The 17,852-nt window shown below is 37.1% G+C and overlaps 1 protein-coding gene across 2 annotated transcripts in view; it reads right to left on the reverse strand.

Moving 5' to 3' along the window:
- Nucleotides 1–17,852, reverse strand: part of DNAJC1 (DnaJ heat shock protein family (Hsp40) member C1) — a 102,663-nt gene that overhangs the window by 9,080 nt on the left and 75,731 nt on the right. For both annotated transcript variants that reach the window (XM_050325669.1, XM_050325678.1), the window contains exon 9: nucleotides 5,691–5,810. In XM_050325669.1, coding sequence (XP_050181626.1) covers nucleotides 5,691–5,810 — 120 coding nt within the window. The remainder of the gene's footprint in view (nucleotides 1–5,690; nucleotides 5,811–17,852) is intronic.

The raw sequence follows: 17,852 nt of genomic DNA on the forward strand, positions 1-17,852 counted from the left end.
CATTTGCCTCTTGAGAGTCAGAAGACTTGAATTCTGCAATGGAATTCATACCCAGCTCACCAGGAGCTATGTGGGAAGCTATGTGGGATATTGCATTCATTCCAGCCACAAGCCATCTATTTGCTGCCCAGTTCTGCAAAAATGGTAGGTGCAACTGTAGGAGTGCACAGAATGAAACTGTACAATGAGAGTACTGTGAAGAGGAACCACCTTTTGCTCCCTCAGGTATCAACAGAGTCATTCTGGTGTGTCTGTGGGATTAGACAGGTGTTTTGAAGACTTCACTCTCAAACTGAGGGATCTGCATGACCTGCATATAATCTAAATCCCATCTTAGATATTCATAACCTCTCTTGGACCTTGATCCAGAGCTAGGTCTTTATACTTCAATAAGCAACTGGAAGAACTATTGATTACATAAATATATGCAAACTGCTAAGGGTGAATGTTTCAAAATATCCACAACTGGACTGCACACTGAGTTAACACAATCACAGTATACAAAATGAAATGTAAAACTGACTTAGGGAAACAGTTAATCTCCAGAAGCAAAAGACCTAATGAATTCATGAGCTTTTACAGATGGACCATTTCTCATATAGATGTTTTCTTGCTGGCAAAGTAATGAGCTTGCATTCGTCAAAAATAAGATACCTATTTTACAATGGCATATGAAGTATAATGAGTATGAACTCACACAGTCAGACTTAAAGGTGAAACTGTTGCCTGGGCATACAAGAGATACCACAAAATAAGAACCCACCTCCCCAAACCTTATGCTTTCAGGATTCATGGTAATTCAGAATGTCTGCCACCTGGCTATTGTTTTGCTGTCTACCTTAGTGTTCTTCTATACAAGCAGCAAATCCCAATCAGTCTGTTTTTGCAACACAAATGCATGAGATTAGTGACTGCAGGAGCAAGCAGAATCAGTTTAAATCCTGTAAGACAAGTGAATGATATTACTTCACAAGTATGAAATCTGAGATCTCTTTGCCTTTAATTTAAAAAACCTGTACCTAATAATCACATTAAAGTCTGTTTGGCATGCCAGACAGCTTTTACTTCCTCTGTTATTTTTACAATTTGAACGTCCTTTGTAGTTACTGAAATTAATTTATGCCTTTCAGCAAAAATTTTTTTTTAACTTTTTATCTCTAAAGGTTGGTATTGTCAAATACAATATACTTCTATAATTTCACATCTAAGTGCTTTTTCTCAATTTTTGAATTCAGTAAAAGCTGACAATCATTATTATAAATGTTCATAAGGCTTAGCATTTGTCAAATCAAACAATATCATTTTAGCAGAAATAGTAATATTGCAACTCCGCTCCATTCATTATTTATACTACATAGTTGTAGAGTGTTCACAGTGCTTAGGAAATTCAATTCAAACATAACTTTTTTATTTTGTTTTAAAAGGTCAATTATTTCCTTAAGTATTGGCGGATAGGAATGAGAACTAACCCTGGAGCAACAAATTCAGCAAGGAAAATGGGTCAAAGAACAGATGTTTGGAGGATGACAGAGAGCAGTGGTACAGGTAACCAGGTCAGCAGGCAGGAATCCTGATTAGAGTTAACTGAACTCCATTTCCCTTTCATAATCAAAATACTTGAAAACCTAATTTATAGCACCAGCCAATTGCAATAAAAATTACTTTAAAAGCCATAGAAGCTTTCAGTAGTGAAAGCAATAAGATTTCATTGTACTAAGACAGCTGAAAACCATCTTTGCAGGAAAGGGTTGCTAAATTCCCAATATGCACATATTAAAATGACAATTAGCATAATAATTTAAATAATTAAACATACTGATAAAATGAGCACAACTTAACCTCATCTATTTTGGGTTGATTATTCATTGGCTGTTAAAAGATATCTTCCTGAAGAGCGACAAGATAAACATATCCTATATTTAACGTGACAGCAGTTAAAGTAATAACCCTTCTTACAGTATGTCCATACCACGGCTGCAAGCTTAACCTCTCTGAACAGAGGAGCACAGGAATATGCTGCAAAGATATTTATGCTGGTATCACATGAGGCAGCATAAATAGAAACAGTAGAGCTGGATGAGCTCAGGGGCTCTACAGCATGGGCATTTGTTCATTGCTGGATTTTGGCTGGCACGTTCCCAGCAGCCTGCGACACATCATGTGGATGTACTGGTTTGGATGGGGAATCTTACAGACATACCCATATAATGGGCCTTCAGTAATCCTTATTTGGGCTGTATTTTGGGAAATAACCGTTAGCAAATGTAAATGTCTACAAAATGCCAATTTGAATACTACTACAAAAGAAAAAAACATGAAGGAACACTTTATTAGGAATTACTGAATTTCAGAAGTCAAGCTAAGTTATATTCAGGGATTACAAAACAACTATGGTGACTATCTGGCTTTAATTTTACATTTTTAAAAGTGAGTTCACACATGCTTCCAATTGAAGGGGAGGGTTTGTTTCCTCCCCCTTTCCTCCCAGATAGCTTGCACTTGCTAGTGTAATCACAGATCATATGAAGAGAAGGACCTAACCTCAGGCAGAACCACTACACTGATGTTGTTTCTTGCAGATGTTTTTGTAACCTGTTCTTTAAGACCTGCAAATATGGAGCCTCCACAGCAGCCTATTCCACTGCTTTATCATCTCCATTGTAATTCTTTGCCTCTCAGTTTCTAACTCTGAAGCCTGTGATAAAATTTGAGGTAATTACTTCTTGCCCTCCAAAACTAATACAGTGCACAAGGCCCTTCCTCATTATAATTTTTCTTTATGTAGTTGAATACTTACATCCTCAGGTCATATTTTTTCAGTTCAACAACATGAATTACTTCACAATCTTTCCTTGTAGGTAGCATTTTAGGAACTTATTATTCTCTTTATTCTCATTTGGACTCTTTCTATCAAACCACACGTTTAAATGCAATACTGAAAACTAGTCACAAACTAAGGATGCAGTAAGTTAAAACAACACCATGAAGTTGAAAAGTTCAAAAAAGCCAGGAACACTCTCCTCAAGTCACTTCACACTGCTTAAAAATTGCCAGTGGAAATGAATGTAGTTGGACTGTAGGAATTTATTTCTTCAGAAAAAGGAGGAGTGTAAGGCAATTTAAAATAGCATTTCTTTGGGGTGTTTAGAGGGAGTGAATTTCACTGATTCTCTTCGAGTATATATGAAGGGTTTCAGCTTATTCTTTAAAAAGTACTGAGATATTTTTCTAACCTTTCTTATGCTGAAGAAGAAAGCTTTGAGACAGAAGCACCAATGGAGACATCATTTTGGCCTGGATTGCTTTGAGCTGTTTTTACTAATACCTGTTTAGCTAATCTACTGTTAAAAAGAGTTTGAATGCTTAAAATCACATGGAAATAAGCACATTGTACCTTCTAAGTCCTTTCCATTATAGTTCTTTAAGTGTGACAGGAAAACCAACCCTTACTGCTCTTGAGGCTTTACAGGAGAAGAAACAAGCAGAAAGTGATCTCAAGTTTTTTAAAAGTATTTCCTGCACTAGCAAATGTCAGAAAAACAAATTCAAATTTGCCCTGGAATGTTTTTCTTTTTTAGGATCTAGTGCATCTGCTAGATAATACATACTTCAAACAATCTCTGGTTTGACTCTTGTTAAATCAGCAGTAAGCAAAGGATTCCCAAACTCTGCTACACAAACTTACCTCCTTGCACTGCTCCCAAAGGAAACTGTGAACAGTTGTTTGAGCAGCAAATGCTGCCTGCACATGCGAACACCTCTTTTACTGTGCATAAAGTTTAACAAACTCAGAAATTTTTCCTGCAGCTTTAACATAACATTTCTTATTCAACTACGGTAATACCCCCAAAAAATAAGAATCCTTGCTGCTAATTTAGATGTCATCTTCAATGAACAAGAGGGATTAATTGTACATCTTGTTCAATAGCTGAATGGATATATCTGACGCAGTTTCCAGTTTCAACATTTCTAGTACTGATGCAGTAACAGTTTGAGATCCAAAATGTTTTCATGAAGCTTTTGTTTAAGTGTTTCCTCTTAATACCTCATGGCTGCAACTCTGTGCTATGTGATGATAAAAGTAGCAGAAACTCTAATGTAGTTTGTGTTGGAAAGCTGACCTTGCACTATCAGCAGTCGGAAATTTTTAGAGAAGTAAAAACTTGTGTGGAGAACACATTAATCATATAGCTGGAGGTCACTGGGCAGTAAAAAGGACTACACTCAGACCTTTCTCCACACAGAAAAATCCTTGAAAATTCCTTTTTTCATACAAGAAAATGACAGCTCCTAGAACAACCACATCTCTTTCATTTACTCACTGAAACAAAAGAACATGTTGTTGAAGGCAATGCTAAGACAGTGTTAGTTTTGTGATGGGTATATGTGGAACCATTCCACATGTCTGTATTATCTGTATCAAGACAATTAACCAGATTTTCCAAAGCAATCTCAAAAGATCTTTGCTATGCACACCTTACACTACCAATCCATACAAAACAGTTTTGCTGTTAATATTTGCTCAGTGAAATGTTGCATCTTTGTAATAAAATCATTTCAGTTGAGTAGTATGAATACTTCAAGAAATATAATACACAATACTAATCAGAATAAACCTTAAAACCCTTAATTTCATTTCATTAGCAGGTTAGTCACTTCTTGCAAATAATGTGTTGTTCTAAAATTAGAATGCAAATGGCTTACTTTTTGGTATATGCAACAGAACTGTACAGATGCATTAAAACTTTAAAAGGAAGTTCTAAAAATATCTTTCTGTAATTATATCAACAAAGTAAAAAAAAATTTAAGTACACAAATTGCCCAGAAGGCTATAAGAGGTTACTCTAGCCTGTAGCTTTGTTTGCCATTATTTAAGATAGTTTATGAAATATAATAAGGAATATCTAATCTCAAAATGTACATCAACAGATTTAAACATTATTCTCATTAACCCCTACAGAGCCTATAAAAATAGGGTCAGCTGAAAGGGCTTTCAAATGGTCCTCAGCAGACACTACATCATGTTCTTGTGATCTATTGCTTGCAAAGGAAAAGTCTTTTACAGCCTAGCCCCTAAGGGTTTTAAGATCATAACACTTAAAATCCGTAAGTACAAGCTTGCTTTGATATCTGGTAAAATACTATAAAATATGAATTAACAAGGACATTAATCATTTTTACATGATACAATTATTAAGCATGCTATAATCCTGAAAAAGGCACTGAAATAGTATCATATGTATTACTTGTTTTAAAATTTGTAAAGATATTTCAGTTTAATTAATGGAAACCACCTGTCTAAACACCATGAGCTCATATGCATTTTTTAAGGACTGGCTTGAAATAGAAATGTAATCTTTAACCAAGTCACACAAACATTCACTTGCAGTGAAAGGAGGTTGCTACAAAACCTGCAGCACATTGTTTTCTGTTACTGAGTTGCAGTAGCTGAAGTTTGTAAGCACCAGAATCCCCCATCCAGCCGATCAGTTACAGCTGTTAATTGCGGAGGGAGAGACTGGCTGACATCTGCTTCTTGCATAGTTAGTTAATGGTTCACTTCCAGGTCCTAAAAGGATTGTAGCTGCTCTCAAAAGACAATGTCGGCCCCCATATATGTCTGCCTTCTACACTGCCTGTCTTGTTCTGGTTTGTCATCCTCTCCACAATGCAAATCTGAGTGAACTCACATCTGCCACTGATCGACCCAATTCGTGAGCAATCTTTTCCCATCGACCGGGGGTTCCCCCTGGGAACTTAACCATACTTCTTGTCAGCTGGCTCAGGTCCTCCTCTGTCCATTCAGGTGCCTGTAAAACATTTGTAAAACATTCATTACACTGGGATCTTGGACAAATATTTGCAAGGTAATATACTGGAAAAAAAAAATCCCTTTAAACAAATTAATCTAATAATGTAAAAACAACAAAAAAATATCTGTGTACCTTCTCACTCTGCTGAAAATCCTGAACACTCAAAAAATGTGTTGTATGTATTACGCAGACTAACACATTTAATTTCTCTGAGCTGGAAGACAGAAACAGAGTGCAGTGAAGCCCCTATAATCCAAAGGAAAATGGTCAGTGACCTGCTGCACCACTCAGACACACACAAGCCCATGGGGCTGGATGGGATCCATTCAAGGGTACAAGGGAGCTGGAGGAAGTGCTCACTGAGCCCCCTTTCAATTTTACCAGCAGCCCTGGCTCACTGCAGAGGTCCCAGTGGACAGAGAGTTACCAAATGTGATGCTCATCTACAAGAAGGGCCAGAAGGAAGATCCAGGGAACCACAGGTCTGTCAGTCTGATGTCGGTGCCAGGGAAGGTCACGGCGCAGATCACCTTGAGTGCCATCACACAGCATGTGCAGGACAACCAGGGGATCAGAATCAGCCACCCTGGGTTTGTGAAAGGCAGGTCCTGCTTGACGAAACTGATCTCTTTCTGTGACAAGGTGACCTGCTAAGTCGATGAGGAAAAGGCTGTGGATGTGTCTGCCTGAACTTTAGTACAGCCTCTGGCACTGTTTCCCACAGCATCTCCTGGAGAAGTTGGCTGCTCATGGCTTGGCCGTGCTCTTCACTGGCTAAAAACTGGATGGCCAGGCCCAGAATGTTGGTGAATGGAGTTACATCCAGCTGGCACCTGCTCTCCAGGGGTGTTTCCCAGGGATCAGTTTTGGGGCCAGTCCTGTTTAATGTCTTTACTGATGATCGGGACAAGGGAATCGAGGGTACCCTCAGTCAGTTCACAGACACACCATGTTGGGTGTGTTGAGCTGCTGGTGGGCAAGAAGGCTCGACAAAGGGATCTGGACAGGCTGGATCCATGGGAAGAGGCCAATGGCAGGAGGTTCAACATGGCCAAGTGCCGGGTCCCTCCCTTGGGTCACAACAACCCAGGGCAGGGCTCCAGGTGGGGGAAGAGTGGCTGGAAAGCTGCCCAGCAGAAAAGCACCTGGGGGTGCTGGTCAACAGCAGCTGAACATGAGCCAGCAGTGCTCAGGTGGCCAAGAAGCCCAGTGGCATCCTGGCCTGTATCTGCAATAGTGGGACCAGCAGGACCAGGACAGTGATTGTGCCCCTGTACTCGGCACTGCTGAGGCTGCACCTCCAATCCTGTGTTGAGTTTTGGGCCCCTCACTACAAGAAGGACATTGAGGTGCTGAAGTGTGTCCAGAGAAGGGCAACAAAGCTGGTGAAGGGTCTGGAGCACAAATCTGATGAAGAGCAGCTGCGGGAGCTGGGGGTGTTCAGCCTGAAGAAAAGGAGGCTGAGGAGAGACCTTATCACTCTCTCCAACTACCTGAGGTGGGAGGTTGTGGTGAGGTGGGAGTTGGTCTCTTCTCCCAGGTAACAAGGTATAAGATCAGAGGAAATGGCCTCAAGTTGTACCAGGAGAGCTTTACATTAGATATAGGAAAAGTTTCTTCATCAACTGGATTTTCAAACATTGGAACAGGCTGCCCAGGGAAGTGGTGGAATCACCATTCCTGGAGTTATTTAAAAGACATCTGAATGTGGCACTTAGGGACATGGTTTAGTGGTGGAGTTGGCTAGTGCTGTGTTAACAGCTGGATTCAATGATCCTAAAGGTCTTTTCCAACCTAAATGATTCCATGGTTACATCACAGTTTAAGATGTAAAGTTTTAGACATGTAGTTAATTGCATATGTAATATTTTTTCAGCGAAGACAAAGAAAATATCTCAATTTTTACATACTAAAAAAGCCTCTAGAGATAAAACAGAACAGTCATCTTAGCTTTTAGTCACTGTTATCACCTAGTGTTTTAGAACTCTGGCACGATCCAGGAGTGAAATCTGTTGATTCTAATATTGGATCAAGACTACTAAAAAAAGCCCTCCCCCGTCCCTAAAATGCAGTTACGCCACAAAACCAAAACGGATGCTTCTACCACCCAATAATCAAAAGATATAAAAATGTTTTGCTCTAACTACATGCCAGGCTGTTAACAATAACTGTCTTCATAACGGCCAAATAAAAGTGAACAAAGCAAGGAACACACAATTAGAGCGGTTTAAGGCATGAAACCGCGCTTGCCTCAGAAGGCAAGACGCAGTAACTGTCTTTGACATTTGCAGCATCTTTGGCAACGACTGCAGAGCCAAGTCTTCGTTACCATCACTACTTTGCCATTTTATTTATTTTTAGGGAACTCTTTATGACATACCTCTTCTAATCACTATTATTTCCAATAATGAACAGGCACATATCAAGCGGTTTGCATTACAGAGCCATCAGCACAGAACAACAGTCAGAGGTGAGTGACCCCAGGGACCATCTCCACAACTACAGCAAAGCTTCTCCCTGACACTAATCCTGCCTGTCATTCTCCCACTGTGCTCTAACCACACTGACATCCGCCTGCCGCACTGCAAGCTTAACGGGGCCCTTCCTGACTTTTTACTGTCTCCCCCAATCAATGGTTCAAGCGTGCTCTTTTCACCATGTCCAAATGGCAGCTTCACTCATAATCAAAGTGCATTGCTCCTGTTAAAGGGCTTCCCGAAAGGCTTCACCATTTGCATTCATTTGCAAAGCAAACTACTTTTATTCACTTTGTTCTGCTATCAAGAGTGTTCCCTGAAGCAGATAAATTGGCATAAATACAACCTGCCACTTAAAAGACAGTAAATAATAGCCAATAGTAGCAAGGATTTTATCAATCGTCCTGGTTTGGATCCATGTAGGCCTTTATTCAATGCTGAAAGCCTCAAACATTCATAGTTTTTCATACAAGAATAAAATGAATTCTATGATGTTTCAAACACAAGACACTTAAACAATGTGTATGTGAGAGATCTCACAGATGCATTACATGCATTATACAATTACAGAAGAAATGATAAATACACAGAAAATCTTCACACTGCACAATAACCTTATTAGTTTTACTATTTTTAAAAAGTTGATATAATCCATTTATTATACTTCATGTAGATATTTTATATTGGTTTTAAAAGAAAGATTTGCAGTACTTAATATTTTACTTATTTAAATTACAGTGATAAAATTTTTATAATGAATTCTTCTACGAGTTTTGGTTAAAAGCCCTTTGTTTAAAAATCAGTCAAATTTTGTACCTCATAATTAGCCTTAATATGCAGTTTAGTGTGATTTTCTATTTAATTTGTACTAAAACTTGGGAAGGGTTGTTGGTTTTTATTTTTTTTTTTCCTTTAAGTACATTCACAGTTATTCTCTTACCATATCCAAAGCATATCTAAGCAATTACACATGGAAATCAAGATGATCTTTTCAGTGATATACATATGTCAGAAGTTTTCTGCAAGTTTTACTTTCAGACTTTTTTGGTAAGCTCACAATTTTGTGCTCACAATTTTACTACCCATTTGTAAATGTTACAGAACTCTTAAGGTTATCTTCCTAAATAATGGACAAAAACTACAATCATTCTGCATATCTGTAGTTAATTACACAGCTAATTCACAGCACAAGAATTCATTAGCTACATTAAAATATCAACTTCTTAATCTTATTTCAAGCTGACAGTAATTTTAGAATGCGAAGACCTAAAACATTTATAAATTCGGAAATCTTTGAAAAAGCTTTTAAAAAACCAACTCTCAACAGCAAAAGCTGTACAAGAGCTTTTGTGAATTTGCAATTCCTCAGCAACAGTTAATTGTGCCTTTAGATGCAACAGAACCTACTGTGATCCAACTACTACAAGCAGCTACGAGGGTGGTCATGGTGTGAATGTATTCTCCCTGTTCTAATCTGTAGCCAACTGTAACTGCAAGAGTCAAATGAATGCATAAACATACTGCTTTGTCACCTAAAACCATGTGTGTCCAATATTACTGAAACACTGGGCCAAAATTCATCTCTACAGTAAAGCAATGGAAGACACCACATGGTGAGGGGACAGCTGTTGTCACTACACAAGCATTCAGATTTCGCATCAAAAAAGCCCCACTCTGGGATTAACTCCCCATACTGAATATAAAATTAAAAGTACAGAGTTATGTTCTACGGTCTTTAAAATGAAAATAAGCTACAAGTGTAGATATATGAAAGTTTCATAGCATTCCCATAACAAATAATCCTTTAACATGGTTTAGTGTACATAGCTGGCAATGCTGAAGGATTACTTCATGCAAACCACTATGCACCTTTCTATAGGAAAGAAATATGAATGTGGCTTATTGTTTAGCATCACTCTTACATGTGCTTCTGCACTTAGCAATTCCATCCCACTATTACGATTTTTGTAAATATGAGCAACACTATTTTCAATTACATTTAAAGCAAATTTTTAGACAACAAAGCATTTCTCGTCAAGAAAAGTCTGACTCCTTAAGATCTGTCAACATCAACAAGTATAAAACTCTATATGGTTTTATTGATAAAATTGCAAAGTGACTGGTATTTGAGAGTTTATAAGGAAACTTCTAGAGTAATTTACAGTGCCTTGACAATATGAGATAATTTGATTTTTTTAGACTAAATTTTAGCTTTAGACCATTTCTTCCTGTCATCAATATACTGTAGATTCAATTAAAATAACTTTTGTAAGGACAATGTTTCAACCTAGCTAGGACTTTGTCCTACACTTCATCTAATTTTGGTGATTCACTGATTTGAGCACATCTGGTCCATGATCTAGCAAATAAAACATGAGGCAGCATCTATTTAAAAATATCTGTCCAAATATTTCTAGACCAGGGGTCCTAGTAAAATCCTGGACAATTTTATGAATCAGGAAACATTTAACCTACAAGATGGTGATGCTTCTATCCAATAACTAAGGAACAGAAAAGTTTTCCTGATGTAATTTCTTACTCATAATGTATTTTTATTACAATATTTTTCTATATTCTTACAGTTTCTTGGTTTATCTGTAAGAAGTCTGAAATCAGTCTTGTTTTATTAAGTCTAATACACATCTGGCACTGGGATCCAGCTGTTGCTGAACACAAAGGGTCTGCTACAGTTCTAAAGACCTCTTGTGAAGCTCTCAAGATCTGCTAAAGGACATTAATGATCTGAACTCATGTTCATATAACCCTTTGGTCCTTCAAAGCTCTTACTCAACTCCAACTTCCACTAGCACTGTTTTTATTAAGTAAGCCAACAAAAACAAGGCCAGCTAAGCTGTTTCAGAGCAACGGCCTAAGCAGGTCAGTAAGCTCATCATTTCTGCTCAGGGAGTGCAGCAGCAGCAAACTTTGTGATAATAAGAAAGATTATGTTTGTCATTCATTCTCTCCAGTCCCACCCTGCTCTGACAAAACAGGGACCATATGCATACACAAGAGTAAGACAAAGGCAAGCATATAGGTTACCTATGCTTCCCCTAATATTTTCCCAGACACCAATTCTTTCCACTCCAGGCAATTTCTCTAGGCTGATATGTTGTATCTATTTAAATTTATCTAACTCAATGAATTTGTCTTTCAAAGTTTTTTCCAGTCTCCTGTGAAACTATGTAAACCTTCCGGATTTGCAACTTCATGAGGAGTTGCACACATCTGCTACTAATTATACAAGGCAGCAGCTTATTTTGTGTTTTGAACCTGGTTCTCTCCAGCTTTAATGACACCTGGCTCTTGGTTTTGCGAGAATTACACCCAAATAGTCTGTGTGTACTGACTTCCACGTCACTCACAACTTTGTTCAAAATATCCCTCAGTAGTCTTCTCCTGTAAGTTGTCTCTTCCCAGCCAAAGAGTCCTAATCTATTCAGCTGCTTCTCATGTCAAAGCCATTTAATGACAATGATTCCTTTTTCCATCATAACCAACCGCTCTGAAATGAGGTACCAGACTGCACAAGGCAGGATTAATCTTAAATTATACAGTGGAATAAGAACTCTTCTGTTTTGCTCTCTATTCTTTTCTTAACAATTTCTAACATTTCACTGGTTTATCAATGAGATCACCTTCTCCCTGCATATTTTTTAATCTTTTTATGAAGCCCAGAGGGTTTAAGGTAGGATTTCCCATTATAGAAGCAGTGTTCAGGACTCCATGTAGGTCATATTTACCCTAATGCTCACAAATTCTACTCTTTATATCAATTTTTTTTGTTTTCTCTAAAGAGATGTTAGATGTACAGGCCTGTAAGTGTCCATGAGTTCCACTGACAACTTAATAAATTCAAAGAAGGCAACATTTGCCATTCCAATTCTCAGGCACAATAATCTTAGAATTTTTCAAAGCAACTATATGTAAATATAAAGATATAAGTAACTGTCTTCTCTTATAAAGTTGTCAAAATAATAACCTAACTATAATCATTTTTTGATTATACTATTCCTCAGACAGGAATGCCTTCACCATTAAAAGCATTAAAATATTACACAATATACATAATATAGTAGACAACAGCTCTTAGAGAAGAGTGAGAACCTAAGAACAGAAGTGTGAAATATCAGGTCTTCTCAGTATCAGGTCTTCTACCACATTCATCAGCAAATGTTTTAGGACAGAGAGATTCTTTCCCTCACAGCTGCTCCCAATGCAGACCAGGGATTTCCTAAGCATGAAGTTGAATCCATTTCTATTACAAAGCCAATGATGAAGTTGTCTGCTCTCCTCATCCCATATTTGCTCTTAATCAGCATCATAAGCTGGTTTTCTACACACATTCACCTTCTCACTTCTTACCAAAGCCTGCTGCCCTTTTATTTCTCTGTCCAATAGGTTTCTGCCCTGCTCTACAGTACCACACATAATACAGGAGGGAGAGGCAAAAAACCCCAGCAAAAATAAAAACCCCACTAGTAGTAAGCCATGTAATTTCTTTACTTTCTAAGCACACAGCTGAGGACAATTTTTCTGCAGTAGGAGAGTCCATAGGAAAAGACAGAAGTCCTTGGAGAGATTTTTCTAGACCTTGCCTGTTTGAGAATGGGAATTTCGCAGACATTTCAATTAGTGCTTCCCTGAATAATTCTCTGTTATCCCTTGCACTATAGACCATTTCCAGTACGTACCAGTTCCTTGCAGATATACATGAAACTCCTCTAGTGACATTTTGCAATAACCAAAATGTATTTGTTTCCTATTCTTGACAAGCATTATTCTAAAGATATTCCCTTCCATCTTAGCATTCCTTTGTCTCTATAAGAAGTCTTGCTGACAGAAAAAGCTGTCAAAAGCTTTATAAAATCCAAGTACATTGTAAAGCTCTAAGACTAAGGCATAACTTTGCTTGACATTCCCACTGACTTCTTACTATTATTTTTAAACTGGTGCTTCTAATAGTACCATTCACTTCATAACTTAAAAAATTACCAAGTATGGAAGTCATGCTAACCAGTCTGTATTTCCCAGAATCCTTAAGGAAGTTCAAGAATTGGTATCCTATTTCTATCTTTTGTTTCAAGGCTCATTTAAGTAATTGCTAAAATATTAACAGCAGTATTAAATGGGTTTGATATTAGAGTTCTTTTTAGGTCAACGAATGGTGAAGACCATTGTTCCAAGCAATTTGTTATTTATCATCATCAGATGAATGCTTGATTCTAAAACACTCCCTCCTCTTCAATATATCATGTCAAAAACTCCCTAAACTTCCTTGTAGTTAACTTGAGTGAAAGGGACTTTCGGCCCTAGCATCTTCTTGAAACTGCTTTATATTTTGATCATCCAATATTTCAACAAAATCCTTGTCATGTGCCTTCCTCTATTTTCAGGGGGGTGGGGGGGAAGTAATTTTTTGTTCTTGGGCTTACCTTATTTTGGATTTGCATAAGTCTTTCCCTTTCTGAAGCTCTTCACCACCCTCACCCCCCCAGGCAGCTATCTTCACTTTTTAGTCTGAGACAAGAATAACTTAACTCCAGTAAAATGGTTGCAGTTGAGATTCTTCCACTGGCTATTATATGTCAGAATTCACAATTTTGACAATTTTTTTACCTTCAAGCAGTATGGTAGCCCATCCTAACTGCATGTCAACAAATGATTTGTAAGCATTAAAAAGGCATAAAAAAAAAAATCCAAGTTTATTTTGAGAGTTTAGGCATATTAGAAACCAAAACACAAATATGTCCATAACCATATAATGTCAATATAACAGGCCTTGTATGGTGGTTTTTTATTGAAAACAAAACCATTTGCCATCTAGTCAGAAACATAAACTAAAATATTTATTTACAAGTACATTTCACAGCTAATGCAGGTCCAAAAGGACTTTCTCATTCTAAAGATGTGCCTCTATATAAGTATATATATATGTATCTCTTACTTAACCTCAGCATGAAGCAAATAAGAGGTTCTCCCACCGCCACCTTCAGCAGCATTACATGGTGCTGCCAGGCTATTCCTAGATTTAAAATCAGCCATACCTGAAGACAGAAAAATCTGTGTTCAAACAGAAGACAAAAATCATGGAAGGAGGAGGAGAATTAAATATAAATCAAGTTAAGAACCAGCTACCTGAAACAGTAAGACAATTTTTTAAAGTTATGACTATATTCAGAAAGTTGCAGATACTAAAAAAAATAAAATTAATCAGTCCTCTGACAGAAGAGGTGACAAACAATGACTTAAAAATGAAGTACAACATGTGCTGTATACTCACAAGATGATTGCTACCATGCTACATTCATTCCAATGCCTCAGGCTTTCACTTCTAACCATTAGCTTTTCCATGTCTTCCTCCCAGACCAAGCAAAACTTTAATAACAAGTATTTTCTCCCATGAAGGTCACTCTCTGAGTATCAGTAAGATACCATTTCCAACCCTTCAGTAATTTCTATAGATTTTCTTTGTGTGTATCTTACATATTCTTTATCATGTAAATCCCCAAATTACAAAAAAGCCACTCAGAGAAAATCTTAATCCATTCTAATAAGGACCTTGTTCCATAGCAACTTCCCTCTAGTATTAAAATAAAAATACGTTAACTAATTGCTAGCAATGCATCAACTCATACACTGTTTTCTTTTTAAAAGAAGGAGCTAAAGCCAAAACTAGTAAAGCATCTGTCTCTAGCAATACACACCTGAAAAATGGCACTGCTCTACAATACATGTTTTCACACTTCAGGTTTTTATCAGGCTTTGATTCTAGATTTAATACAAAGCTTTCTTTAACCTATAGCTATTAAAATGACCAAATACATGTGGGAGTGTTTCAAATACCACCTACATTACCATAAAGCAATCTGAGTAATCCTCCTTACAAAGCAGATAGTTTTCAAAAACATAAAAAATAATTTGAATTGCAACATATTTTTATGGCTCTTGAAATTAAATTGTTCTGTCATATTTACACAAAACCCAGGTAATTCTGCCTTTTTTTCTGTTTGTCATTACAGCAGACCATGGGGGGGAAAAGGTTATTTCTTACCACATTCTCAAAATCAAATCTACTTTTGCATCACACATGCCAGAGGAAAAATGTCAATTAAATGGTTCATAAATATAACACTAAAATTACTATTTAAGTCAATGTAATTGAACAGAAATTAAAATGTAGTTTTTAATTGCATATTACAACTTAAATGGTAGCACTTAGCACAAAGTGTTAACTCATTTATTTTTTAATTGTTAGCTGCTTCAAGGCAATTGTTTTAATGCAGAAAAAAGTGAGAAGCTCTTCACTAAATTTGATTGTAGGACACTCAGGCATGCAGATCAAATAAACTATAGGTTGAATAGGTAATTAGGTTTGGCCTGTGATACATTAATGTGGAGACCAATTCTCAAAGAAAGGGAATAAATGTTTTTCATTTAATTCTCTCTCAAAACACCACTCTATTTGGATTCTTAAATGCAGTTTGAAAAGTATTTCCGTTTGATAGAGAATATGAAATTGCAAATCTTCTACAGTATATGGGTGAATGAATGAAATTTTCAGGAGAAGAATTTTATAACTTCCATAAACTTCAGTAAAGAAGTGCTTAGGGAAGTAAGTCCTCCACAGATTGCAGGTGGTAACTTTTTTCATAATTACTTCATCCATTAAAAATCTTTAACCGTGCCAAATTCAGTGGAGAAGATGAGCCCAAAAGCATGCAGATACATTAAAGCATATGATTAGTCTTTATTCGTATAAAGAGTGTTTCTCCTCGCAAGGTTATTATTTGTTTCATGAAATACTAAGTAGACTAAGCAAGTGTGAAATATTTAACAGCATCAGGCTGTATACTCTTCCTTTATCCACTCCAGTGTAACATGGCATGTTATGGATATTTTGAAAACAGTAACGTACAGTATTAAAAACCATTCACTGCACTAAAGCATCCTGTGATGGTGTCATAATGAACAAGACAACATTACACAGCTAATCCTGCTGACTGACTGCTCTGCAGTGCTGTCCTCTTCTCTCCTCTGTCCAGCTTTTTTGTCATGCTTCCTGGAACATTTTATCATAAGATAGAGATCTTATCCAAATAACTTTTGGATTTGTCTGGGTTTTGTGGAGGTTTTTTACACTGGTCTGTTGGTGGCAAACTCTTTCTCTCACCTTCATTCCCCCTAAACAGCTTACAAAAAAATCGGGGTTTTTTGTTTCCCTTGCCTTCCTTCATAATATGGTTTCAACTGCCTCCCTCAGAGACATTTCATCACCACAGATAATGGACATCATGTCCAAATATGATAAAATTTGGGTATGCAAAAAGACCAAAATGTAGAGATTTAGTTTCAGCATACAAGTTCACTTTGGTAGCAAACAAAAACAGAGAATGGTAACTAGCTGACAACCTAACAGATGTTTTGAATGTCTTAAATTTGGCTATGAAGGAGGAAAAATAGAAAAGGAAAGAAAAAAAAGAAATCTACTGTCCCAGCAGATTATGCCTGGAACAATCAGATTCAATGTATGCATTTAGGACCCTAAATGGGCTACCTGGAAAATGTCATGAACATGGCCCATACTAAACTCAATTTTCAGTTCTGTTTTCCAACAGTCTAAGTTGTCAAGTAAAAATGAAGCGGGGAGGAGAAATCTGAGAAGTTTTCATGCATTCATAAAACACAGATCTGTGATGACAACCTCAAGCAGAGCACTTGCAAAAGAACCCCAAATTTCAAAACTGTTAATTATCATGAAATAGTATACATGTAATTAGGGCAGTACCAGTTAAACTATTTAAACATATAAACATTGAACTTGCCTGTCAAATTCCCAAATATAACCACAAAGTCTGGCGTAATTAAAAACCAGTCTTTTCTCATAAGCACAGATTTTCCTTCTCATAACTTGTAGCCATTTGAAAATGTACCATTAATGTCAGCTTCATTCCTCCTGCACTCCCTTTCGCATTACCAGGGAAGTTTTCCAAACAAGGACATTTCAAAAAAAAGCCTAAGGCAGTGAAATATACTGACAGATACTGAGTCGAGATCAGTATAGTTAAAAAAACCCCAAACGTACACACACACACTAAAAGTTACCAACTTCCTACCTATATTCTCTGTTGGCAAATTTTCTTTCTAGACCTGTTCCATTCTGTTCCAATCCACACTTCCAATGTGAATTACAAATATTACCTTGTAAATACTAAAAACTGAAGTATAATGTTCATGTTTGTATGTTTTAAAAAACAAACAAACAAACAAATCCAGGCACATAGTTTGTCTCAGGATTAAACAGAGAACATGCCTAGGAGAAGTCTGGATGGCCAGAATGCTGATGTTCCCTAAAGAGGTCTGTGTAAAAAAATCTGATGCTATACAACACATCAAGTGAATGCATGCTGTAACTGCATGCTTACTTTGGGAAAGTCTGCAGGCTGCAGCAAAACACAGGCTTTTCATAGTACTCAACTGTAAATGATGCAAGAACCTCCACTCCTTCACAATTTGCATCTCAAGGATAGTCAATGTTTTAAATAAATTCTGCCTTTTGGAA

The sequence above is a fragment of the Myiozetetes cayanensis genome, unplaced genomic scaffold, assembly GCF_022539395.1.
Source record: "Myiozetetes cayanensis isolate MyiCay16 unplaced genomic scaffold, myiCay2020 scf1, whole genome shotgun sequence".
NCBI lineage: Eukaryota > Metazoa > Chordata > Aves > Passeriformes > Tyrannidae > Myiozetetes > Myiozetetes cayanensis.